The following is a 26,011-nucleotide window of genomic DNA, read 5'->3' on the forward strand; positions in this document are numbered from 1 at the left end:
TGATTTTCAAAAGGTACAGGGATGAGGGTGTGAAGTAAGAAGGAAATTATAATTATATGGATATATTTACTGATTGTATAGATATGTATGTAGATATGGATATATTGATTGTTTATAAATATAAATATAGATATATGCATGATATAAATATATAAAATATAAAAAATTCATAGTATATTAAGTAGTATGTATGTATGTATGTATGTATGTATGTATAGTTCGTAAATGGCAAATATAATATAGTATCGCCAATTGTACAGAGAGTATATGGATTAAGAGAAGCGAATATAATAAATATTTTTATTTTTTTAATTTAATAAATATTTTTATTTTTTTTACTATGGAAAAGGGGTAGGATTAAATAAGTGTATACTTCTTCCTGCTCCTTTTCAGGCATATCTCAGAAATACAGATAATTTGTTTTCTTTTTTTTGTGAAAACATAATTTGTTTATTGTATTTCCATGCTTTTCATTTTGTTTTGTATGTTTGATATGTCTGAAATAAATTGAATCAAATCAAATAAAAAAAAATAAAAAACACAATTTTTATTTTATTAGTATCCAATGGGATCTTCTCCAAATTCTAATATTTGTTTAAATACAAAGGCCATCATTATCTGTCTTGAGATCCCTTGAGTTCATGCTAGTAAGACATTGGATGAGCACCTGGTATGTCTGTGCTGCTGCTGCACCTCTGCTCTCCGATCTTAGCCGGCCGGTGCAAGGGACCGTCCACCTCGTCTCCGCTCAGCACATCACAGGAGGTGATGGATCCCTGGGACAGGTTGCCGTGGGAGGAATGAGTGCTGCCAACTGACCTTTTGTTGAACACAAACCTGAGGGAATAAAGCCAGTACTTAAGGTTACCAGTGCAAAATGTGTCCTATTGTCAGAAAGCTCAGTTATTATAGTGTATTACACAGTGTTTTTACGTATGGGGATTTAACAAGATTGTTGTAAGAACCATTACTTTACCAGACACTGACATTCTTTGAGTTTATTTATTATTTTGTATCCGACAACTGTATTACTGAAAGTGCTTTAGTGAATTATATTACTTCTTCACTACACTCTCCCACCTGTCTGCTGTATTTCCTAAGTCAATTAATTTTGATAGGAAAAAAGTGCTTTGTTTAAGGTTATACGTCTATGAGAGGCTAACCTATCCTGCACTGACACCCTCAAGGTAATTGTAATTCCATAGTTATGGACAGATGTTGATAAAAGTCCTGCCATCAAAAGTGATCCGTAGCTTTAAAGACTTTTCAGAAATCCATTGCTCTAGGCTTACAACTACAACTGAAGGATTAGGAGCAGAAACTGAAATTGTCACGTTAATCACGTCTGTGGCTTCACAATAATGGAAGTACAAACTTGTCTCAGGCAATAAATTACATTCTAAACCACAAAGGCATTTTTCAATCAATGTCAACACAGGGGATTTACGCTGTACTGTGCATAATAGAGCTACGACAACACAATTAATCTCACAATGAACAGAGTTCTAAGAAAGTGAAGTCAAGCAGCAGTGCTTATTTTCTTAGTGGTAGAGTGTGTGTGTGTGTGTGTGTGTGTGTTTCTGACAATCTAAGCAGAGTCTTAGCTCTAAACCAGAGCCAAACTCTCACGCTCACAATCTCCCCTTGCTGCATTCAGCCTGCGCCACAGATATTTCCTGAGGAAGGGCAAGAAATTCAACACGCATTCTGTCTCTCCATGATTCTCTCTCCCTCTCTGTCTCTGTCTCTCTCTCTCTCGCGCGCTTCCTCCCACTCTGACTCACTGTTCACTTCGCTGAAAGAAGAACTGGGCTATGTACAACTTATAAAATGTACAGGAACGACTTACATATATTTTGAAACTGAATACTGAAATGTTATCCAAAACGACCTGAAAATTCAGCTGGGTTTATTTAACATTGCATGCCAAATAGTTGTGCCTAATGTGCAACAATCTGCCCTGAGATGACTGTTTAAAATACAATCGAGTATAATAAAGGAGTATAGCAAGGAGACATAGTAAGCCAATAACTGAAAATAATGTCACTTGGGTATTGACGTCCTGTTTTGTAGAATTTGATAAAGCCAACCTTGTCATTCAAAGCCATGAAGTTTGAAAGTTAATTGCTGAGTATAAATAGAGTGACCATTTCCAGAATATTAGTGTTCATCTACAGTCAGTGGTACCTGCTGTTGTCAGAGGAGATGGAGTCCGAGTGCACACGGTCTTTACGCAGGTTTTTGGGCAAGCTCCGGACAAACTCAGCAAAGCATTCGCCCGGTTCGTACAGCTTGGTGCTCTCACTCAGGGCCTGGTAGTGGCTGGGCAGCGACTCAGTCTGGGTCTGCTGGATCTGAAACCAGTTCACTGTCACCTGAGGAATGACAGATTCATTGTAAAGATGAGTGAATGAATGTGAATGAATGAAAGAATAGGCAAATGAGCACTCAAGTGAAAAAATGGAATAAATACATTTAAAGTCATGTGAGCAGAATTATAAAGTTAACATGTTTGCTATTAGTGTGGATTATATTCCCCAGACTCAGTTCAAACAAAATGATAAACTACATACTAAATTCATAAGAGTATTCAATTCAATAGAGAGAGATAGCAAGTTTTAAGCTTTGGGTCTGGAGCAACTCATTTGTTTACAATTCATCATGAATAAGATAACAATGTTAGTAATACTGTCCACTAACAGCTTTGAGTGTGAGGTCACACTGGAAGACCATCTCTCGGATCTGTGTGAGGATGGTTCTCTTGGCGTTGGCCAGATCGTTTTTCCTGACGCCTGCGTCAGCCATACAGATCTGGTACTGGTCCTGGGCTTCCTCCGCCTGTCCACAACAGAGAATAGTGTGAGAACGTGGAAGAAATGCGAATGTACAATGAGTGTGCAGGAATTCAACCTACTGTCTGAAAAGAAATGCAAATAGAAATTAAATAGAAATATAAATCCTCAGTGGCTAACCATTGTTGAATAGATATTTTCAATGGAGAAATTGACTCAAAATGAACTTGAAAATGGACTGGAAAAGTGTACTATTATTTTCTTGCAACTGGCATGCTCATGTAAAAAAAAAGTTCAATAAAGATTTAAGAGGGGAACAAATAGAAATCTTGGTATGGTAAAACCCCTGTCCATATAAAATGTTACAATTATCATAAGATGCTTTTTTATTATACCAGGTATTTCCCCCTCATGCCTACCTTCTGCAGAGCCTCCTCCTCCATCTTCCTCTTCTTGTCCATCTGTTTGTTACCAGCATTAGTCTGCTCCTCCAGGGAGCGGCTGATAGTTAAATGAGCTTTCTGGTATTCCTCTCTCTTCTGGGCCTTCAATGCTCGTGCTTTACGCAACGTTGATTCTGCCTCTTGCTGCCAAAACCACAATCGACCATTCGATTAAAATATGACATATGTGCCAAACAGTTATCATAAATATATTTACACACGCTTGTGTGGTTGATTAACCTTGCATGTGAAGTGACAATTAAATTGGTAAACAGCAAGGGCATTTAAGAAATATTGAAAGTATGAAAAAGAAAAACTCTGTATTCATGTATTCAATAGTGTAATAACATACCATTTTCTTCTGCTCCCTCTGCCACTGCTCCTTGAGTTCTTTCCTCAACTTGTCCAGATCGTTCTTACGAGCCTGAAGAGGCTGAGAAAAGTCAAAATAACACTAAGGAACACAATTTCAAAAGGCCCCCTTTTATTAACCCATTGATGACTATGGCAATCTAGGATGCATGTCCTTAATGCCTGAGGGTTTTCTGAAAAAATAGTATGAATTGTAAAGTCTACCAAAACCTTAATATCTAAGCCTGTGTAACACATAGAAACATGAAATAAAATAAATTTAAAAGTTAAGGTTCACAGGTTTTATTTAAACATGCTCCCTTAGCGCTTACAAACCAACACATATTTCTAAAAATCGTCAAAATTAGATGAATTAGAAAATTATTAAATATTGTTAATAAATAGATGCAATGTGTTGTGTGATTTTCGTCAGTAGCCTATAGTAGACCTTGATTCTGCGCATCAAACGCCACTAACTGTTCTGTCGCCGACATAGCTGGCGTATTTTTTTCATTATTTTGTTTTATTTGTATTTTTGATATTTTTTTTTATTGACATGATTTTCGGCAAACCACACAACTTTTGGGTGGTCACGTGGTCTTAAAAAAATCAACAAAACCCACCTCATGTGTATTTGAACCAATGACAGTGCATTCTATGCTGCGAATGCCATGAAAATTAGATAAAGTAATAATGCTGCGCGACGCAGCATCAGGCAGGAGAGCCAATGTGGCATCGCGCAGCAGCCGTCATCAATGGGTTAAACCTATGCAACCTAAACATAAGACATAATGATGTTAACTTTATCTGAGATGCTTGAGTCCTGATCAGCTAGTACTATCTAATCACCGAATATTACTGTTGATGAGAGGATTACATGGAGACTTTCTGACTTAAATTGGTTAAGTTTTTATGTGCAAAATCATTTCTTGAATGACAATACCTGTTAAGGCCTGAGAGTGGCCTCATAACAAGAAAAGGCACAAAAAAAGCTAAGCAAAATAATGAATGATTGACTCGAGTATGACTTTATCCTGTTTAAAATTGTGCTTTGTTCTTAAGCATATATGTTATACATGCTATATGATGCACAATAGGCAAAGTCCTTTTTCTCTATAGAAGTACATTTCCCAATGCCTTTCTTTGTGAACTCTTTGTGTGCATCACTATAAAAGTAAAGAAAAGCAATGCCTAACAATTTGAAGTGCTCTTATGTAGACTATAGTCTTATCGCTCTTACCTGCATGAATTTATTTGTTTGAAGAGCCATTGCCATTTGTATAAGCAGCTGTTTGTATTCAATGTCGTTCTTGAATGTTGAAATGTAGATATCGGTGAATGGCATGTAGTCCTTGATAAAGCCAAACAAAGAAATCAATATTGAATTAAAAATAATAATGTTTTAATAAAGTACACAAATACCATTTATAAATAGAGTACATTTTCATATATAAAAGGCTCTTCTGTTACCTGTTGACTAGCCAGTGTCTTTGCAGACTCAGCCATTTTGGCATAGAGTTTGGAATACTCAATATCTGGAAGAAAATAGTTGTACAAAAGGACAAGGAATTAGTATCAACTAATATTAAAATATGTTTTTTGATAACAGCATGTGTAGTGTTTAATATAATCACAAATTGCTGGCTCAAACGAATACAGTACGAATACAGAGTTGTAGCACTTTACAGACATGTTAAGCTTGTTAATACAGTCAGCTGAGGCATATGCATACATGGATTGTCATATTGTGCTTATCCATGTATAGTGAAAGCATAGCATACCATGTTCTCCTCTGCAAAATATGAACTCAATTAACAGTCAAAAGACTTACAATGACTCGGGGGGCTATTGCAAAATGTTGCTTCATCTATGGGTCAAATACAAATAACAGATAACTTTCAACTGCCCTGCAGGAGATTGGGGTGAAATTTTACCGCAGAATTGCAGGTCAAAAGTTCAAAATCACTCCTTTCATAATATATCTAGTATAAAGTTCTAATGACTCGCTGGTAACCCGCTGCTTGTAGCTGCTGTCTTACCCATAGCCAGTCGCTTCTCCATCCAGGCCAGAAGGTCTTTGATGTACTTGGACCAGGCTTTGGCGTAGAGCAGAGCAGACTCCACCCCGCTGTCATTCTTCAGAAGGGTCAAGTCCACTTCTTCCTCCCGTGACAATGGAACCTCTGAGCCTGGCGGGTCGGCAGATGAGACACACATATCAGAACGAGGCGAACCAAGAGACACATGGTTTCAACTAAATAGCGTTGGATTGATTTGTCTCGGTTCTACTATCCCTACAGACGTAAGTGGGAGGTGATGAAAAAATAAACACAGTAAAAGGTGGAGTGAGTGATTCTGGATCATGTTTGTTGTCAAAATTACTTTGTCAAAATCAGTGAATATCTCCTAATGATATGCTACCTGTACATACTTGTGTGTGAGCGCTGAAAATAAAAGCTGGTGTTAATACATAGCCTAGGCTCTGTAAACGGATATGTAAACAGAGATGGCCCAACAGAGCAAGCAACATGCCCGTTTAACAGGCCTAGCCTTTGTATTGACATTGACAGTATATTATTTTTTCAGCACATACAGTACAGACAGGTAATGGTGAGGATATATTCACTGATTTTGACAAAAAAATATTTTGACAACAGGCATTCTCCTGAAGTGCTGACTCCCCTTTTAAAGTTAAAGTTGAGGGGGTATGAGGATATAAAAGTGCCAGGCATCTTTAAAATCTCATATCAGCCTTATGTCTACTTTGTAACCACTGGTTATACTGTAATGCACCTCTCCCAGCCACCAGCACCAGACATCTGATTTAACACAAACCCCATGTGTTCCCCATCCCACACGGAACTACTCTTGAACAGGCAAGGAATTTCAGTTATGTGGACGGAGAGAGGAAAACGAGCAGCTTGTATGAAAAAAGCAGCAGAAATAACAGGGGTGGAAGCAGAGGTTTAAGGCGGGGTCTCTACCTCAGGCATTCGAAAGTCCAAAGCCTATATCACTCAGCTAACTCACAAGCTGACACCCCGAGGAGCCCTGGCCTCCAAAGCAACCATTAAATGCTTTGTGAAGCAGCCATTAATAGCTATTACATTTCAGGATGCATCTATTTTCTAACCCACATTGCTCAGAGGTAAATGACGGAATGTGAATAACACTTACCCACGAGATCACTTTTCTCTGAAACATATCCCTCGGGGCCCACAGAGAGGTTGTCAAAAGACTGTTGTGAAAAAGACATTTCAGATTATAAAAGGGAGGGAGTAGCAGACATACAATCAAAGCAAGACATCAGAAGCGGCTGGCTTTTCAACACCCTAATTAAGAACAGAAAGCGACTCTTTGAGGTTTGCTTGAATAGAGGCGTGGTAAACTTGCTGCTTTAAGTGCACCCTTTAAAAAAGGTCATGTTTGAAAACAAGGATTTGAAAAGAAGAACAAAAGAAATGTCTGGAAAAAGAGAAGATGGTGTCTCACCCTGCTTCTCCTGGTCTGGGTTAACCCCAACCCTGAGCTGCTGTCCACATCTCCCATAAGGAAGTCAGTCACTCTGAGGGGTAGATGTGGAAATGTAGAAATGTCAAAAGAACTGTAACAGTCAACATTGCAATACTTTCAATGTTCAAGGGCTTTGAATAATGCAACTCTCAAAGTATACTGTTTTGATTTGAAAAAACTAAAAGCAGATCTTCAATTCTAAACACCAATAAACTAAGGTTGTCTATAATCAACCCAACTATTTTCAGGCTACCACACAAAAAAAGTAATAAAAAAATCTAGTGGTGTTAAAATGGTATATAAACATTGTACTCACACATTGCCGAAAGTGAATGCCAAAGTGTCAATGGATGTGTGTATCTCGCCAAATATAGCTTTTGTGTTCTCTGGGTTCACTTCCTTGAAGTTAACGCCTGTGGAGAGCGATAAAAAAAACACGAGAACGTCAGCCAAAATACAATCGGAATACAACCAGTTTATGTATACTCAACTTCAACAAAATTATTACACAGCTAAGCTGGGTAATGAGGCCGTAATCAACGATATGATAAACACTTGATCGATTAGATGAATGACATGTTAGCGAAACAAACAGATACATTTAATTCTAACAACAACAATGAAATAAATGCAGATTTGATTCCCGCAGTTTGCCCCACAGCCATGTTTTTTCTTCAATGTTTTCTTTCTGCAATCACAAGTAAAATACACCATACTTAACAGTTTGGCTTTTGTGGGGAGTGGTTTATCGCTTTAACAAGGGCTTTTGTTGTTTCAAGTAAGTGTTGGCATTCTCCTCGATGACAGACAAAAAGTCAACCCCCAGAGCGGTTGCACGGTGTCAAGAGTCTTCAAGAAAAGGCAACGAAGAACCACTTCAAAACCAAAAGTTATGAAAGTAGAAGTAGTCTAAGGCAATGACAGGCACAGTCCATGACTTCCAACCAAATCCGAAATGTCTTCTTCTGAAGGACTTTGAAGATATTCAAGGAAAGATCTTCAAGGAATATTCAGAAACAATCCCAAATTGTCCCTCCTTTGTTGCAACGTGTTATAATCCCATAGGCCATATTCCATGTTGATCATGATCAATCCTACACAATCCTTATTTACTTTGAGATCTGTTGACAGCGAGACGTCTTCCGATATCAGAACCGTGAAACCATCGGAGCTTGACTAATCTTTAAGAACGTGCGTGCGGGGCTTACGCTGTCAGGAAACAGTTTACTCAGCGAGAATACATTTGCAGAAAAGCAATCAGAGGAACCGAAGACACAGTCAGTGAAATCCGACTAAGCTTAGTACTTCCTGTCTGCCCGCAACAGGAAACACTCGCACAGCTTGAGTTCTGTGCCATGTAACGCTATAGACCAACCATGACCAACACTTACCTTTTCTCTCTGTAACCCTGGCATCTGTGTGGAGTAAGCTGGGATGACCAAAAATGACCTCAACAATGTGAAGTAGTTCCTGCGAGAAAAAGAAGAAAGAAAAAGGCCTAACGGCTAAAGAAGTTCCAGTATTCCAGTGTGCTTTCTAGATTTTGTGCTTCCATTTTCTCTTCATCAGAGCAAATTCGATCCACATCAGCGGCGGCTGGTAAATTGTAAATTCCCAACCAATGACGAAGCACAGAAGGGTCATGGCATCCTGGGTTGGGGAGGTAACCCCGCGTTCCAGGCAGACTCTCGAGGACACCAGAAGAGAAGAGAAAAGAAAGAGCGGTGCAAGGCAAGCCTCCCTGCGGTGCACCTCCCTGGCCCAGAATGCTATAGCCTACAACTCTGCACTGACTTCTTCCTCAGGACATCCTGTGGGTCTCCTAACAATGATTCCAGAGCACTGCCCCCCCTCCCCCCTGTCACGATTGAAATATGGAAACTGCATCATTCAAGTACAGGGGCCATTGTTTTCTCACGCTTGAGCCGTAACTGGGACAATTAGAAATAGAAAAAAAAAAGTCCTTAGTGATTTAAAGCCTGTCTGGAAATATTCTGATAAATGCGTGTTGACATTCCTTGATTACTCTGGTGTGACAGACAGGACATTCCAAAAGGACATTATCGCTGAAGAACAAGCTTTTTTTCTTGGATTAATTAAATACATCTACTATTAGGATTAACTACATAGGGACAAAAAAAAATGCATTTGACGTGTATACAAGATTGATAGCAGTATAAAAATACACTCAGCTTCTGGCATCTTCCCTAAACAAAGGGGACAGAGAGCAGAGAGATTTTCAATAAGGAAGTCTAAGGTTGACACTTTTATTGCAGTGACCTGCAGATTTTCACAAAATGTGACCAGGAAAAGAAACCTTGTCTGGGTTCTTGTTTGAGCCAAGGAGAAGTCTGGGGAAAGATTATATCTTTGATGACACACACAAAGAACAAGTATGAAAATTACAACAATAGTTGTCTCTGTCTAGTGTCTAGAATGAGGCCTTTTGCATTACACAGATGAGTGGAGACGAACATGTTCTTTACATTTTCAGGTTTATTAAAATGTGTTTGCAGTGTCAGAGAAAAGAAAGAATGAATAGAAGGAGAATAGTTTGAGTGGATAACATCTACAGGTAAATAGCATTTGAAACTGGTTAGGCAACCATGTGTTTGTAGAAGGAGGGAGGAGGATTTTTTTTCTTTCCAGTAACTTCTGGCAGCCGTCCAATTGCCCCAGGTGTCATGAGCAAGCATCAAAGAGCAACATGAGTGAAGAGACGACACATTCTGAAGACACAGAGGCGCACCAGGTCTGTTATCATCCAAAGCTTTGAGTTTTCATCTCTGACGTCTCACTGATTCATTACTCTTTCAGTCTCTCCTTTGGAGTCCTCCTCTGGCTCACTGACTGTGTCTGTATTGTGTTACCTGCAGGCCATTAGGGACAGTCCAGCCTGGATGTGTGTTGATGTAAGGCACCCCCTTGTGGACAGGCAAATGTCCACTTGTCCACTTCCTCTTGTCAGCTACATATGCAATTACTGTATAAACAGCAGGAGTAAATGACAGGGCTTTCCTTATAAAATAGGAAAAATGGCACACAGTGATGCCACACTGAAGTAGCACCATCACTCTAACTGTGTTATAGTTTTTTACAATCCTATCATGCAATATAGTGAATATCTTGATATGTAATGTACTGTCCTACACATTTCTGAAACTGAATCTCATCATATAAATAGATACGGGTAAACCTTGATTAAGTGATGTTTTGTTTTTGTTGTTTTTACCAAATACAAATATGTCAGTATGAGAGCCAACTGATCTGGCATGTTGGATTGGTGTGTCACTACTTGTATCATATTAGATATTTAAAAAAAATAAGAACCCATTTACTTTATCATAGGATTTTCTATTGTGTAATGGAAACTTTGTATAAGTGATAGAAACCTTGAGTTGTTAGTTGTGACTCGTGGAGTCATATTTCCTCCCCGTCACTAAAGTTACAGCATGTCTGTCACTAAAGTTAATGTCAAAAATGCCAATAATTCCTTTGGCTGATCTAACACTGGGTCCCATTTGAAGCATTGTCAAAGCGCCACTCAACTACTACAGATGCAGATATGCATTCTTTAGCATTCTTAAGGAGTAGGTCACAACTCAGATATTGAGATAAAGCAGCGGGTGTGATGCTGTCAGACAACCACACACCTCACGACATGGAGGAAGACAATGAAGAAACGTGGAAGTGAAAGGGGCCTCTGCGCTCGCTGTGATATGGAATGTAAATTACAGCCATGTAGTCTCCGCGGTACAGATTCTTGTGTGCAACTCAAGTGAAGAAATATCCTTGCAGTGGATTGCGTTTCTCGCAGATTGAATTTGCGAGTTGAGATTCCTTTCGTTTGTGTTCGTTAGGGAGACGGGGAAGGGTTCCGTTTCTGAAGGAATAATAACTTCTCGTACTGTGACCTTTTAGAAAACAAATCTCAAAGCCAACTCCAACCAACCGGAGAGATATAAAAATATTTGTGCAGGGTTATTTCACACACTAGTTTGAGTCAGTGACGTAGACCCTTAGCCTGCACCAGACATGCAACAAGAGGATTTCATACCGAGATCTTTGACAGTCATCTTGACACCTTGGTCTGTGATTACCTGTGTGTGTGTGTGTGTGTGTGTGTGTGTGTGTGTGTGTGTGTGTGTGTGTGTGTGTGTGTGTGTGTGTGTGTGTGTGTGTGTGTGTGTGTGTGTGTGTGTGTGTGTGTCCATGCATGCTAGTGACTAATTACTGACCTTTGACCTTGGCAATGACTGTTCCGGCTGCTCCCAGGATGTCTACAGAGTTGAGGGTCTGGTGTTTGCCGATGACGGCCTTGAGGATGCGGAGTAACTCTGCCAAACGTTCTTGTACCACTTCCTGAAGACCCTCTAGATTATCTGGAGAGAAAAAATAGAAGGTGCACGTAGGTCAGCCAGGTTAAGTCATGGGACCTTGACAAAACCAACTAAAACGTTACTTAAGGTGGATTCAGCGATACCGGAGAATGTGTGTTAACCAAATTACTTTGTCAAAATCAGTGAATATCTCCTCACAATCCGCCATCTGTCAGTACTGTGTGTGCTCTTGAAAAAAATCCAGCCTAGGCTGTGTAAACGGCAATATTGCTAGATACGGTGGGCCCACTTTGTTTACATACCCTTTGTTTACAGAGGCTAGGCTGTGTATAAACCCAGAAAATATTTCAGCGGCCACACAGTACGGGCAGGTAGCAGATCGTGAATTATTTGAACAAAAAGTGATTTTGAGAACAAGCCTACTCCAAAATCTCTGAGTGCACCTTTAATCCGAAACCCAAAGAGCATGCGATCATACATGTTCATCTGTTAGTCACAATAGCAGCGTCATCAAACTGTACTATGAGTCACAGATTAGTCAGTGTCAGATGCATTCTTCTAGGCATTCCTTTTGTCATCTTCACACAAGTTACTCTGCAAATACTTGTCATTTTTAAATGACACAATATGCCGTAGTCGTTCGTCAAATCCAGACATTTCCCCTGAGGGTAAATAGATGTTGTATCTTTGTGCATGGTTGTGACTTCAGATAAAAAGTGTATGATGGATGTGATTGAAAGACAATGCCTAACTTAGTTATTGCAGCATATAACTACTGTGATGAAACATACTTTCTTGTTTCTCTTGGCATAGAGTGACACCATGAACAAAGGAAGACACATGCATCTATGTAAACAGGTAACACTGCTGTCACCATTATAACATTCCCAGACAGGTAGATAGATGCATAATAAAGTGTTGATGGGCTTTTAGTGCGTCTCTTGTTACCGGTGAAGCAGAAAGTTGTACTTTACAGAAATTGTCTTGGTAACATTAAAGACATAATTGTTATCTTTGCAACAGCTAATGTGTCTGTCAGAATCTCTACGTCCTGGTGGAGTTAAGACTGAGTGAAAGACAAATGGGAAATGTATTCATTTAGTTGTTCCTGCCCTGAATAAATACAACTCTGACTGGTTGTCTAAGATACTATTTGTAAAATGCTTACAAATAAAAGCGAGCACGCGTACTAAATAAGAAAACAAATCAAAATTCCATAGGTGACTAAAGTGGCACACATGGTAGCTATTATGCACTCAGCAATCAGCAGACAGTTTGATCATACTTGAGGAAGAAAAGGAATGTACAGAATGGATTACAATTACATCTCTCCTGTCAGTCATTCTGCTCTTAAAGGCTGTGAAGGATAGTACACCACTTGTGTTTTTAATGGAGTTTACCAAGGCTTTTCCTGACCATGAATGCTTTTCTTTACAACTCTATAGGTCCGCTCTATGAAGTTATCTACAGCATAAAAGAAATGAGGGGAAAAAATGTGTTCTTTAAGCTTTCAATTTAAATGGCAAAAGAAAAACTTGACATAAAATGAATTGTGTCCAAACAACAGGAGTAGAAGATAGGCTCCAAGGCAGGCTAATCAGCGGAGGCTCTGCACCGAACAATAGGTGAGTTCATGTCTCTGTCTTTGTTTTGGAAGAAGCAAGGACTGCTGGAAACAGAAAAAGTCATCTGTTTCTCATCAAGGCCACCCTACAGGCGGGAGGGCGAGACACTGAATTTATTGGAACGTCAAAAGGAGTTATAGAGGGTGTGAAAAGGAGAGCCTGTGTGAGCCTGTGTGTGTACCCATTTGACTCATTTTCTAATTCAAACACAAACATGCACTAATTCAATTGGCTGGCATTGAAACGCGGTAGAGAAGACGTAAGCCGACATAAGTCCTGGCCATCTGTGACAGTATTTTATAACAACGAAAGGAGAGATAGACATTAATATAGACAAGGGTTTCACCAATGAATCACTACTGGGGAACAGAACAACACTGAGAAGACTTGAGTTGATCACACTCCAAAAATACAAAAAAGAAAGGACACAAAGGCAAATTGAGGGCCCATCTTGCTGGAAGAAGCATACCAATCCATTTCCCTAGCTAACGCCCTCCAGGAAGATTAAAGAAAAAAGCACGCAGTAGAGTGGTGGGATTTACCTGTTCGCCTGCCCCAAGGCGAGAGGTGCCTGACCCTGCCGCAACACACTTAAAAATTATCCCCCTCCCTTCAAACACTGACAATGCACCCTCTCATTTCTGCTCGTCGGGGTATTTTTAGTTAGCTCGGCTGCTTTTGAAGATTTTCTTATCAAAGACATGTGTGGATTGTCCATTAACATATAAGAGCTCATTTTAACGAGGGGCACACCTGTGAATTTACACACAGCATGATACTAATGGGCCGTGATTGAAGGTGATGTTATGGAAAAAACAGCAGTAATGTCTGTAAGGAACACCCATTTCCCTTTCCTCTGAAAAGAGAAGAAATCAAGGAAATCAATCTGTTCATCGGTGAAAGCGAAAGGGATTCTAATTGTGGGGAAATAACAATAGATGTGTGATGTTGTGGCAACAAAGACAGAAGGGACGTCCTGAGCCGATCTGCTGGGTTGGAACTCAAGCCGATCAAGGCCTTTTTGAAGGGATTGGTATTGGCTGTATCCTTTGTTTACTGTCACCCACTGCCAACTGTCAAAGATGCACCACTGTAGTGTACACTGTAATGGAGTGGCACAAACAAATAAATAGCAACCGGCAATTTAATTTGATGATATACTTACTGACAGCGAGTTTTGGCAACAAAGACCACATCCGCACTAATGAGACTCGAGATGCTTTGGGTTTTTAAAAAAAATAAAATTCCCATGATGCACCACACCTCAAAATGACTACGGAAACAAGGCTGTCCAAATCCTGTTTTTTTTTGTTTGTTTTTTCAACAAGTTAAACTTTACCTAGGTTGTATTTTGTGCAAACTATTGAATACGTTATCCTTGTCCTAAAAGATGGCAAAAATGTGCCTATACTGGATTATTTTCAAATATAGGGGACAACTGATTTTATTAGGGTTGAAATGGTGATAATCCTTTTTGACAATTACAAGTGTGAACACGGCTTGAGCTCCACATTTGCATGTGTACAGTATGTCAGCAGCATAGTCTGTTTACTATTAGGCTACTTAGATCATTGTTCATTCTTCACCCTAAAAACCCCGGATTAAAGAATGCAGACAAAGGAATTCCATTCAACAATCAGAAATTGGGATGAAGTTATCAAAACAAGGTCAAATTGTGTGTGACAGCTCATACTGATCACCACCAGTCTCCATTGTTGCCCCTTTGAATTGTGTGAGAGGATCTGTGCTCAGTGCAGCGTGAGACAGTCGAGAGAAAGCTGGTAAAAAATCAGTGGAGAGTGGGTCTGTCACAACAATGGCATCAAAAAACGCACTGGAAATCTGCGGACGATTGTGGGGGCCATGCCATTGTTTGGGTCAGTGTTACTCATTGCGCGGCACGCCAAGCTTCTTTGTGCGGCTTGCGTGGCAGTAAAAAAATACTGTGATATGATCATGCAGTTAATACAGATATTTCATAAAACCATTAAAAACAAGCAGATCTATAACATCAAACCTGTTAAACCAATGTGCCTGCTCTCTTACAAATAATTAATAAAAGAATAAGTCACTAGAAAATATATTTAAACTTGCTCAGCCCTACGCAGACTGACAGCGGGGTTGCCAGATTTGCAGTGTTCATGCATTACAAGGGAGAATGTGCTCTTGGATAGATTGACTGAACATGTGCTGAAAATTGATAGATTTCTATTCATAACCAGTTGGGCACCAGGTGGACAGACACAAATCTCCACAAACGAGGAAAATGAAGTGTTTTGGCTAAACTGCATATTGTATATTCACTTTGATCAGGCAGGGTTCCCTATGTCTCTGAATTATTCCAGAAAAATAATAGGCTGCTAAACAGCTCACATAGGACACAGTTGAATTAGCCTCTTAATTTTCTTCTCATAGTGCACCAGATTGATGCATTTATCTTTTGAAAGGTAAAAGAAAAATGGATTCCAGGGGGGTATTATATGAACACACCCATTTTGATTAAATATGTCATTCATAATTATTTTTTACAAATATTTGACTAAAAAGTAGGATAATAATTTATTCTTCAATAGCTTTGATGTTATGTGACCCAGTGTCTCCAAATTATTCCAGATAATAGTACACAGTCACACAACTCTTAATTTTCCTTCAAAGTGCACCAGATTGATGCATTCTGGGTTAAAAGGTACCAAATTTTCTTCCGGGGGAACATGCCCCCGGACCCCCCTAAGGACTGTGTTCCCTCAGTTTCACAAAATTCTGTGGGAAACACTGGTTCAGGAATTAGATATTAATAAGCAGGCATGCTTATGTATGACTGGATGTATAGCTTTTGATACTTTGCGGTAAAAATGGCTCTCCTGTTGACTTTGTCCTGTCAGTGCGGCTCTCCTGAAAAAAATAGTGAATACCACTGGTTTGGGTAGAGATAACAGCGCTGAGGCCCAGAGCTGGGGGGGATATTGTTTAAAGGAGGACCCCCTGCAAACACCAACGCATCTCAAGAACTGCCTTGTCTGTCTATAACAGTGGTGGGATGAGCTGGTGTGCCAGCCACGCTTCACGCTCGGACTGCTTCATTAGTTTTTTTTACAAGATCCAGACATCCCTCCCTTTAAGGAAAACACATCGACAATGAAAAACTGTTCTACAGTACGGGTTTAAAATTGTGAGAATGCAGTCAAATAATATGCAATAATATAACAAAACAATATATAGTTCAATTGCAGTGTTAAAAAAAGACAAATTCAGTAAGTTGATGTAGCTCGAACTGCACAAAATGCACTTATCAATTCAGTTTGGAATTAAAAGTCACCCGTCTGGAAGTTTTAAAGTACCTTGTACAAGTGTTGTATATTCAAGCCTTATTCCAAAAGTTAACCAAACAATTTAGTATATACGAGTCTCACTTTTGTTCTTTAAAGAAAACATATATTTTTCATTGAAGTGATGAATAAAGTCTATCAATGTTCAGCGTCTGCAGACTTGAAATGTAGCTGTAAAAAGTTGGCAGCTTTAAGTCAAACACGGATTTCACTTGTGACCAGTTTTCACAGGAAATCTCAAACCACTCATCCAGAATAATCCACTCCAGTGTGTAAAATAAGTATGTCGCAGGGAGAACTGAAAAAAATAAATCCTCATAACACATACTGCGTTTACTACTTTTGAGCAGTTTTAAGTGGTGTCTCCCGTCATATTGTTCTCATAGTGTGTGTCTGTGGGGGGGGGGGGGTGTCCCATTGTGTCCAACAAAGCTCATTGTGTGTCTGGTGCAGAGAATGACCAATCTAATCCAAGTCTTCAGGTGGTCTGACAGAGGTTACAGCCTTTACTCCCCCCACTGATAACAACAGGCAATCAACTGGCCTGTCTGCACACGCGATCCGCTCCACATGAAACAAGCCTCTGCAGCTCTGGGCTGGTGACACAGCTTGGGAAAACGGCCGCGGGGGCTTTAACTGAAAGACCAAGGGAAACAACGTTCCTCCATCAGCACCCCCTCCTCTCATCTTTTGGATGTGTATCTGTTTGTATCCGTCTACCTCACTCTAAGATGGTGACGCATTGTGATTATGTGCCGTCTCAGTCATCACCGCAAATTATCCTCTCAATGTCGACAGCAATTTGTTGTCCTTCCAATGGAGAAACCTGGGCTTATAAACTACTACTTAGTTAAAGGTGAAGTTGGTGATCCTGGACAACTGTTGTTCACAGTCCACCTTTTTTTTTAAACAGTGAATATCTCCCCCTGTCCGTACGCGCTGGTGTTAATACACAGCCTAGGCTCTGTAAACAAAAGGGGTCCTTTTGACAACAAGCGTTCTCCAGAATCGCTGAATGCACCTTTAATCCACAATTCTCTTCAATCACATAGAACAAGGCCACAAAAGATTTTAAACTCACTGTAACACACACTCTGCTTGCATAACTGATCTGCGACAGGTGGAATTGTTTTGCTCAGGATTCCATCTCCAAACACTAATTCCCCCCACTGTCCAAACAAACGCAGCATTGCCGAGTGCCTGTCCGTCGATCTCAATGCCTTGTTTGGAGACAGCGCGGGCCCCAGACATCACACAGACAGTAAACAGCAGGCAGGCACTCCATAAACAGCTACCTGCTCTTAGCCTATTAGAGAAGCAACACTCTGTGAGGTCCAGGCTTCACAGCACAGGCTAATTCTTTGACACTTCATTACATGTTTGGGGGATGTATGCAGCAGGTGCACAACAAAGACTGCATTCTTGACTAAACACACCGTCAATCACAGTGTATCAGGTACACAGGAAGATGGGATAAGGCAAAACATACAACTATACAGCTGAAAGATTCCAGACCAAACCCTTTATAAGGAAGCTACCTAATGCACTTTTTGTACTCATTTGAATTGGATAACTCATACTTCCGGCTTCAACTAATGAATGTTAACATTTTGAATAATCCGTCAATTAGTTTTTACAATGTATTAATTTTTTCAAAGTCAAAGTGAGATGTGTTTTTTCCGACAAATTACCTTGATCTCAAATATTAAATGTACTGCCATGAAGATGAAAGTAAACAGAAAATCTTGACATAATAGTTCAGAAAATTACTCTCAAATAGGTTAATCAACTAATCATTTCAGTTCTGACTTTAATGCTATTAGTAACGAAGAAAATCTGGTATAAACAAGTTATATTCCACCATTACCCTCTAATGTTGACTTCAGATTGAGAAGATAGTATTAAAAGGGCACGTGAATTTTCATCTGCACAAATGCATGATGCGTACTTTCTCAGTATTCGAATGTACTGCGAAAGTGAAATGATTCATTCTTTCAGACGTATGAGATGAAGATATAAAAATTTGCCGGGACAGGGGCATAATTGGGATTTTCTTGCGTCTCTTGTGGTATTTTTTTTATAAAAAACAACAACATTCTGAGTGACAAAACAGCACCACAGGCCTTAGCGCCCTGATCCGCATAGCTGTAAATTTCACAAGTTCTGCCCAATTACAAGAAGTGACGTCCCCCTGCTAGCACTAGCAGTGAGCTCCACCGGCCCCATTCCGCCCCTCGCCATGACCAATCTCCAACACAAACATCCAGGGCCCATAACCATAAATCCCACCCCAGGAAACACACCCCGACTGACCACAGGCTTCGCACAAAAAACATCCTTCGGCATCACAGGGAAAAGTTACTGCCCCAACAAATCTCTCCTTTCTTTCTCCTAAGAGAAGCAGGTCATTAAACCATTATGTGCTAGAATTCGGCTTTTTCCTCTGGATTGAAGGCACCACCCGTTTAAGTGGCCACTCCAGTTGGCACAGGGGGCACTTGTGTGAGACGTGGTAGCAGGTGTTTCATAGGGTTTTTTTTCCCCCAGAGTGGTGGTGGCTTTTATGGCCAGACAATAAGGATTTAAAATGGTCATGTATTAAAAGCTGGCTGGCCTGGATAGGTGGGATATTATGCCAGCAATTACTCAGATAAGCCTGAAAGCCATGTAACTAGAATTTTACTGTAATAATTTTATTTAGCATACAAACACTTTGAGCATAATGAAAAACAAGTTCATGAATAAACAACTTTGTTACGATAAGTAGCAAGGTAAACAAGACCCAATAAGTAAACACTTACTGAACATGTATTATATACTGCTACAAAAAAAAAAGTCTGTCCTTCTCCACAACATAGTTACAGATTACAGGTGATATGAAAAACAGAACAATGCGGCTAACTGGAGTAAAGCCAGGTCTGATCAGTCTCAAGATGACACCTTAAAAAAGGCCACAGTTGTCATGGCAGAAAAGAGAACTTGTGAGTCAGCTAGACGTGTTCTTCCTAATTTAAAGTTGTGTTATGTCTCTTCAGTTCTCATACAGCTGTACTACATGAGGATTGTTTTTATGTTGCATAGTGACGGGTTAACATGTTATCGGTAAATGAGCTTTCCTCATGCTCCCAGACTATGCTGTGAGATGTGTGTTCTGCCCTGAAGTGGAACTGTAAGACATCTGGTGTGAAACACTTCTGTTTTCTTTTTTAACCTGGGGCTAAAATTCTAAAATAAGTTAACCCAAATTCTCTGGAGCACAGCAACCAAGTTCAAGGAAATACAATGTGTGCCCTGATGGCTATCTGCTGTCGTAATAGAACACATTCACAGTTAAAACCGAATCATGTTAAGCCCTGTTGGACTGTTTAATATCCATAACTTCCGCCACACATTTCTCAACACTTTTTTAGTGGCTTTTTGTTAGTGAATGAAAACCAATTTTTTTTTTTGCTTTTGTAATATAAAACTAAGAACAAGAATGTAAAAAGATAAGGAAACAGGGCTTGTGCGTATACTAACTTGTGCAACAGTAGCATATTGCGAAATGACTCTTCATCGTTGACAAAGTAAAACATGGTCCATATGACTACCACACAGGTTGTGATTACCCCAGGGACCAACCAGTCAGTCAATATACTCATAAAACTATTCTGCCATGTTTACTCTGTTACAAGGACTTCCCTCCCCTGAGATATTTCCGTTGGATTCCATAAAAAATAAGTACATTTTCTACTTTTTCTAACCTAACATTTTTAAATTAAATTTACAACCATAAAAATACAGCCTCTCATAAGTTGTATTTATGACCACAAATCTAAACTGAACTATTTTTAGGAGAGTTTTGATAGTCAATCTGCCTCACACCTTCTATTAGTCTATTGAAGGCACTATAGCTACAAGTGAACATTTGTTCTAAAGGAATGCAGAGTATGCAGGAGAGTGGGGGGATGGGAGGGGGACAGCGGCTCCGCTGTGTGTGTGTGTGTGTGTGTGTGTGTGTGTGTGTGTGTGTGTGTGTGTGTGTGTGTGTGTGTGTGTGTGTGTGTGTGTGTGTGTGTGTGTGTGTGTGTGTGTGTGGCGGACTCCTTTTTCATCCTGATCAAAACTATTAACCAAGCCGTTTGCTGCAAAGCAACGCACATTCTAAAGATTTTTTTTTTTTTTTTTGGAGAATTAAACATCCTGATATTTACTATGCTTTGATTATATTGGCCCTGAACTGCTGTACAATTACTAATCCTGTACTTGTAAATGCTAGTTGCAATATTGACGTCAAGGGGATTTCAGCCACACTGCGCGTGATTCGCGTTAAGGGCATATTCCAACATAAGGACACATTTGACTTCACTGTTAACAAAATTCAAACTGATAGCACACACATTTACTGAATGGTGTGTTACACCATTATATGATTACATATTTTTTTTACATTTGTGGTAACTGGAAAATGTTAAAGGATTTCTATTTTGTAACTCCAAGCTGTGAACTCCTAGCCAAAGTACGGCTGTTTTATTTTTGCTATTGACTTCCCCTTCCTTTCAAAAGACACTAATAATGATTTCTGCAACACTACTTGAGGATAAAACGGTTTAAAAAAACAAATAAAATAATAGGTGTGATGCACAGCGGTGAGAGGTTAACGTGTGGGTGAGGACAGAGGTCACCTACTCACTAAAAACTCATACAGCAGCCTCACATTCCTTGACAGCTTGACTATTGTTGGCATGTTGGGCAACAATTCTTGTAAGCTGCAGTTCTGAGAGGAAGTTCAAATCTACCTACAGCACAATTTTACCCTGGGGAAAAGGTGTGAAACTTGTAGGTCTACAGTAGTTCACTGGAGCTTGAGCACTGATGGCGTAACCCTGTGTGTTTTTGAACATGTGCCTTTAACTTTCAACTGGCCTGAGAAGAAAAATAAGCGTCTTCAAAACCTAAACTCTCTAATGTTTTCTCTTTTTGTCAGGAGAAATGAGACACAGACTGAGTCAAAACTGCCTTATTGCAATGGGAATAAAAACCCGACAGATCACAACAGGGCGCGAGCCTTTCATCAAAAAATAAATAAATAAAAAAAAGGGAGAAAAAAAAAACATAGTGTCAGTTTCACACAGTACGCCAGTGACAGACCTTCCCAAATATGAAAAGAAGAAACACCAGAGCTGGCATGTGCTTTGCTAACCTCGTCCCATTTCACTAGCGACCTTGTTTCTGCATATTTAACATAATATCTAAACCTGTTGCTGTCGGGGAGTTCATCTTTTCAATACAATCTTCTTTATAATTTTTAGGAGGTAGAGCTATGTTGGCAGTCAGCTTTTTCAGGAAAGTGTATTCTTATGCAATCAATCAGATTTGTGACTATTTTTATTACATTACCATTTTAGAGAGGAAAGTCACTGTTTAAATACAGGTAAGTTTTTTGTGATTTTTATTTTACACTTGAAAAATCCATTTAAAAAAGGACTGATATGCATAATACCACAATGTGGTGATATCATAGTAACTGTTGTTTTAAACTCCTTACAGACAGGCCATTCGATCTTTATTTTTGTTCGCCTAATGTGCTCTAACCAAAATAGAAACATAACCTAATTTAAATCTATAGAAAACAGACCTTTGACTGTTGCTTTTTCCAGACTGTGTAACCTGCCAGACCCTACACAAAAACACACCTTATGAATCTAATTCGGATGTTAACACATACAGACACTGGATAAGACGTAAACATGCTGAGATGGGTTAAAATGATGAAATCCACATGATGTAGAATGTCTTGGGCGAAAAGGTTTATTGGAATGTTTTTCTGTAGGGCTATAAATACCTTTGTTTTTGGACATTGAGGTCTGTGAACTGGTGATATAAAAACGCTGTAAAAGAAAAAGCATTCAAACAATAATCAGTGACTTTACGAGACGACTGCAGATGTGTGCATGTAGACTATCACGAAAGGATGTACAGTATATTGAGGCTAGTGGAACTTGAAAAGTTAAGGACATATGCTCAAAAGCTTAAAACTGTCAGTCTCTAAATACAAATGTCCCTTTAGAAGTGATAAATGTTGTGTTGCTCTGCTTTCTGATCTTGAAATCTTAAAAACCTAAAAGCTATTGACGTTTGGTTTTCCTTTATGGACAGTCTCTGATCCTAGTGTTTATGTAAAGCTATCAACAAAATACATTTGATTTAAACTATGACCCTCTTACATTATCATGTTACCAACTCATGTTGAAATTTGACTCAATGCTTATTTTTGCCTGGACACAGCAAACCACATTATAGTAGATTCTACTCAGAAGCATCTTGCGTGAGCTGTTCCATCATAACCGCTTGTGTCCACGAGAGAAGAATAACAAAAACAAACCACTAATCACTTTGACAAATAGCTGACATTATGGGGTCATATGGTATGATTTCATCCCCACCTGCTGAATAGGGGCCCTTGTTAACGGGGAGGCAAATATCCCAAATGTTTTCGTGATGGACTCAGAGAGCAACACTCAGCAAGATGCCAAGCCAAGGCTCACTCACAGCGGCCTCCCTCCTCCAGCCAGAGGAATGGCTAAACAACTCACTCCCACTGCCAGGCCTGCAGCTGGATCACCAGCGTGTGTGAGTGTGTGTGTGTGCGACTGAGTGTGTGTGTGTATTTAAGAAGAACAGTAGGAGTAGCAGCAGTAGGAGTAATAGTGGCAGTCTAACATAAGTGATTCAAAAAAGGGAAATCCCTCTGTCAATTAAACAACTCAAGTAATACGTACTACAAAAATAGCAAAACACTTTTTGGGACAGTTTAAATGAAAAATGCATTCAAAAATAATACAGAGATTAAAAATAGTATACAGCAAACAGTAAGTTACATTCAGTGTATATCCTCTGGTGAAGCTTTGTAAAAAAAGAAAAAACGACATGAGCATTTGTGTGGGTGGAGTGTTTGTGTGTGTCTGCAAACAAGAGCAAAGCCATCCAAACCAAGTGAGAAAAACAGAAAGTAAGTAACCTCTGTATGCTCTGCTGTCTGCTTTGCTTGTACGTGTGTAGCGGTGTGTGTGTTTATGTCTGTGTGGTGTGTGAGAAGAAGTGTGTCTAGTGCACCAACACTGCAAACAGTTCGGCATGTTAGCAGTGAAGCTGTCATCACAGTATAAACTGACACTCTACAGGTGGTCATGGTGGCAAGCTGTGGGCTTTAGTCATCTCTGTAATATCACACTAAACACACACACACACACAGCCTACCTGGACATTTAATTCACCACACTTTACAGTGCCACGAGTGCGACTACATTGTGTGGGTGGTGGCACAGAAGGCATCAAAGCACAGTGTTTGGTATCTATGAGTCAAAGAAAAAGTATTCACTAACATACTGTTTTAAATGCTGTAGGTGACTTTACACATTACTCACTATGATTCATCTGGACAACTGGGAAAACAAAGACTTTTCAACACATTCCCAGAGTATCTACATTAGAATTTGCTTGCAGAGAATTCTAGCTATCTCCAGCATCATTGGTAAACATTAGGTATATATCTCAGTGCCTTAGTTCAAAGAGCAAGGGTTTATTTTTAACCCAAATGGTCAGCAATTACACACGGATAAATCCATTAAAGAAGAGATATTGATATGTTCTTCATAGAAAGTGGCCTCTTGAAGCCAGAATACAGTGCAGCTAATAAATATCCATGTTTGATTGTAAGTAAAGGACTTACTCAAGTGTACTCAAGTTGCTCTCATGCTATAGATATTTCTCTCTAAAGTAACCATCCCCGGAATGCAAAACATTCTCTATTACTATCTGCTGTCTGCTGAAGGTTTTTCCAGGATATCTAGGAAATCCAAACTTAAGTAAAAGTGGGAGAGTGGAAAGCGACCCAAAGAAAATCTGGGTAGGATCCATAGATTGTAGTGAACAAACAGCAGTGATAATGGCTTACAAGTAGAGATAGACCGATTTATTATCAGTCGGGCAATTAATCAGCACGATTATTGGCATTTTGAGACAGGCGGCATTGGTCGATATCTCATCTGTTCTACAGAGCCCTATTACATTTTTTTAAAACAGTAAAACAGTAATGTCTGCTTTCTCATTTTCAATAGTTACAGTCGGCTGGACCACACTGTATATCGGCAATCTGTCGACATGCTCTAAATATCTGTATCGGCAATTGAAAAACCCATATCAGTCGACCAATAGTTACAAGTAACCAGGGATGGATTGTCTTTCCTCAGCTATGTCATTTTACGACGTTCCACTTCCCTGACCTCCTCCACACAGCTCCTGCACAAACACACCGCCACATTCCTCCAGCTCCCCCCCCCCCCCTGAACTCACCTTTACACTGGAAGGCCGCCTTCAGGTTGATCAAAACGTCACTGAACCAGCGAACGTCATTCACCAACTGCAGGACATACTCGGGGTCCGCTCCGTGGGCCCCCACCAGGTGAGATGTCAGCCCCATGCTGCTCATCAGAGGGTTGCGGTGCTTGGAGCTTCGGCCCATATCCCAGGTCTTGGTGGATCCAGCAGACAGTGAGCTTGTGTGGGGCTTGGAGAGGTGTCGTGACGGTAGACCCTGGCTATACTGAGTACCATCACCGCCGCCGCCACCACCACCACCAGTGCTGCTGCTGCTCTTCCGAAGCATCCCAGCTACCACCCTTTACAGGGGGGGGAGGCCGACTAGCCCCTGAACTCACCACACTGCCCTGCTCCCTGGATGGCTGAAAGACAGAGAAGGATGAGTGAAGATTATTGTGTGTGATAAGGTGACTGAGAGTGTGTGTGTGTGTGTGTGTGTGTGTGTGTGTGTGTGTGTGTGTGTGTGTGTGTGTGTGTGTGTGTGTGTGTGGTCTTCTCTGCAAATTCGTCAACATCCTGCATAACTGAATTGTTTAAGGCGTTACAGACGTGTGTAGTAACCACTTAAACCAGGCCCAAGGTATACACTCTGAAAATAAATTAACAGAAAATCCATTTATCCTGTTTCAAGTCATTTTACCAATCTAACGGTTATGTTTGTCTTATTTGTGTGTGACCCAAAAATTAGTTTATAGCCAGTATTACGTATTTCATGATCCTTTTTGTTTCGTAAAAAACTCGGTTCGTGCATTTAAATGTCTGCTTTATGTCACAGTCGGGTTTACTGTGTTGTGACGTAGAGCAACGTTTTGCTGACAACATTAGCTAAGTTAGCTTGGTAAAATAACGTAATTTTTCAATACATAAAAGCCCTCGAACACAGTTTGCTAAATGGAAAATAGTACTAAAACACATTTAAAAGTAAATGACAAAGTAAAATCACGGGAGGTACGTTCAAAACTTTAACAATATCGAAAACAAGACTATTTTAACATGCTTTTCTCCGAGCAATTTTTCAATGAAAAAGTGATGCTGTTGCCCCGGTAAAAAAAAAACTGTCGACTTGGGTCATAAACTGCTTTTGCCTAGCCAAAATAAAAAACGCTTAAACTCACCTGCTCGGCAGTTTACTGACATAATGGCCGCGGTATCCAACCGAAACTTTGCTCAATGGAGCCTGTAAAAATCCTGGAGCATTTCCGTTAGAATACAATAAACTCCAACAACAGCCGAAAAGTTGTCCGCTTCGAGTCACTGTAC

The 26,011-nt window shown here is 39.9% G+C and overlaps 1 protein-coding gene across 2 annotated transcripts in view; it reads right to left on the reverse strand.

The window, feature by feature from the left end:
- LOC307254947 (rho GTPase-activating protein 29-like) overlaps window positions 1–26,011 on the reverse strand; it is a 34,811-nt gene extending 8,800 nt beyond the window's left edge. The window contains exons 1-14 of one of the 2 annotated variants that reach the window (XM_080033519.1): window positions 25,867–26,011; window positions 24,725–25,113; window positions 11,338–11,481; window positions 7,416–7,512; window positions 7,079–7,151; window positions 6,764–6,824; window positions 5,626–5,775; window positions 5,057–5,121; window positions 4,827–4,937; window positions 3,588–3,668; window positions 3,212–3,379; window positions 2,701–2,838; window positions 2,188–2,375; window positions 668–837 (exon numbers count right to left, since the gene is read on the reverse strand). In XM_080033519.1, the coding sequence (XP_079889645.1) occupies window positions 668–837; window positions 2,188–2,375; window positions 2,701–2,838; window positions 3,212–3,379; window positions 3,588–3,668; window positions 4,827–4,937; window positions 5,057–5,121; window positions 5,626–5,775; window positions 6,764–6,824; window positions 7,079–7,151; window positions 7,416–7,512; window positions 11,338–11,481; window positions 24,725–25,037 (1,759 nt within the window). In that variant the 5' untranslated portion in view covers window positions 25,038–25,113; window positions 25,867–26,011. Of the gene's footprint in view, window positions 1–667; window positions 838–2,187; window positions 2,376–2,700; window positions 2,839–3,211; window positions 3,380–3,587; window positions 3,669–4,826; window positions 4,938–5,056; window positions 5,122–5,625; window positions 5,776–6,763; window positions 6,825–7,078; window positions 7,152–7,415; window positions 7,513–7,820; window positions 7,926–11,337; window positions 11,482–24,724; window positions 25,114–25,866 lie in introns of those variants that run through there. The other variant, XM_080033520.1, reaches the window with a different exon arrangement.

Source organism: Ammodytes marinus (genome assembly GCF_949987685.1).
Source record: "Ammodytes marinus genome assembly, chromosome: 9".
Lineage (NCBI taxonomy): Eukaryota > Metazoa > Chordata > Actinopteri > Uranoscopiformes > Ammodytidae > Ammodytes > Ammodytes marinus.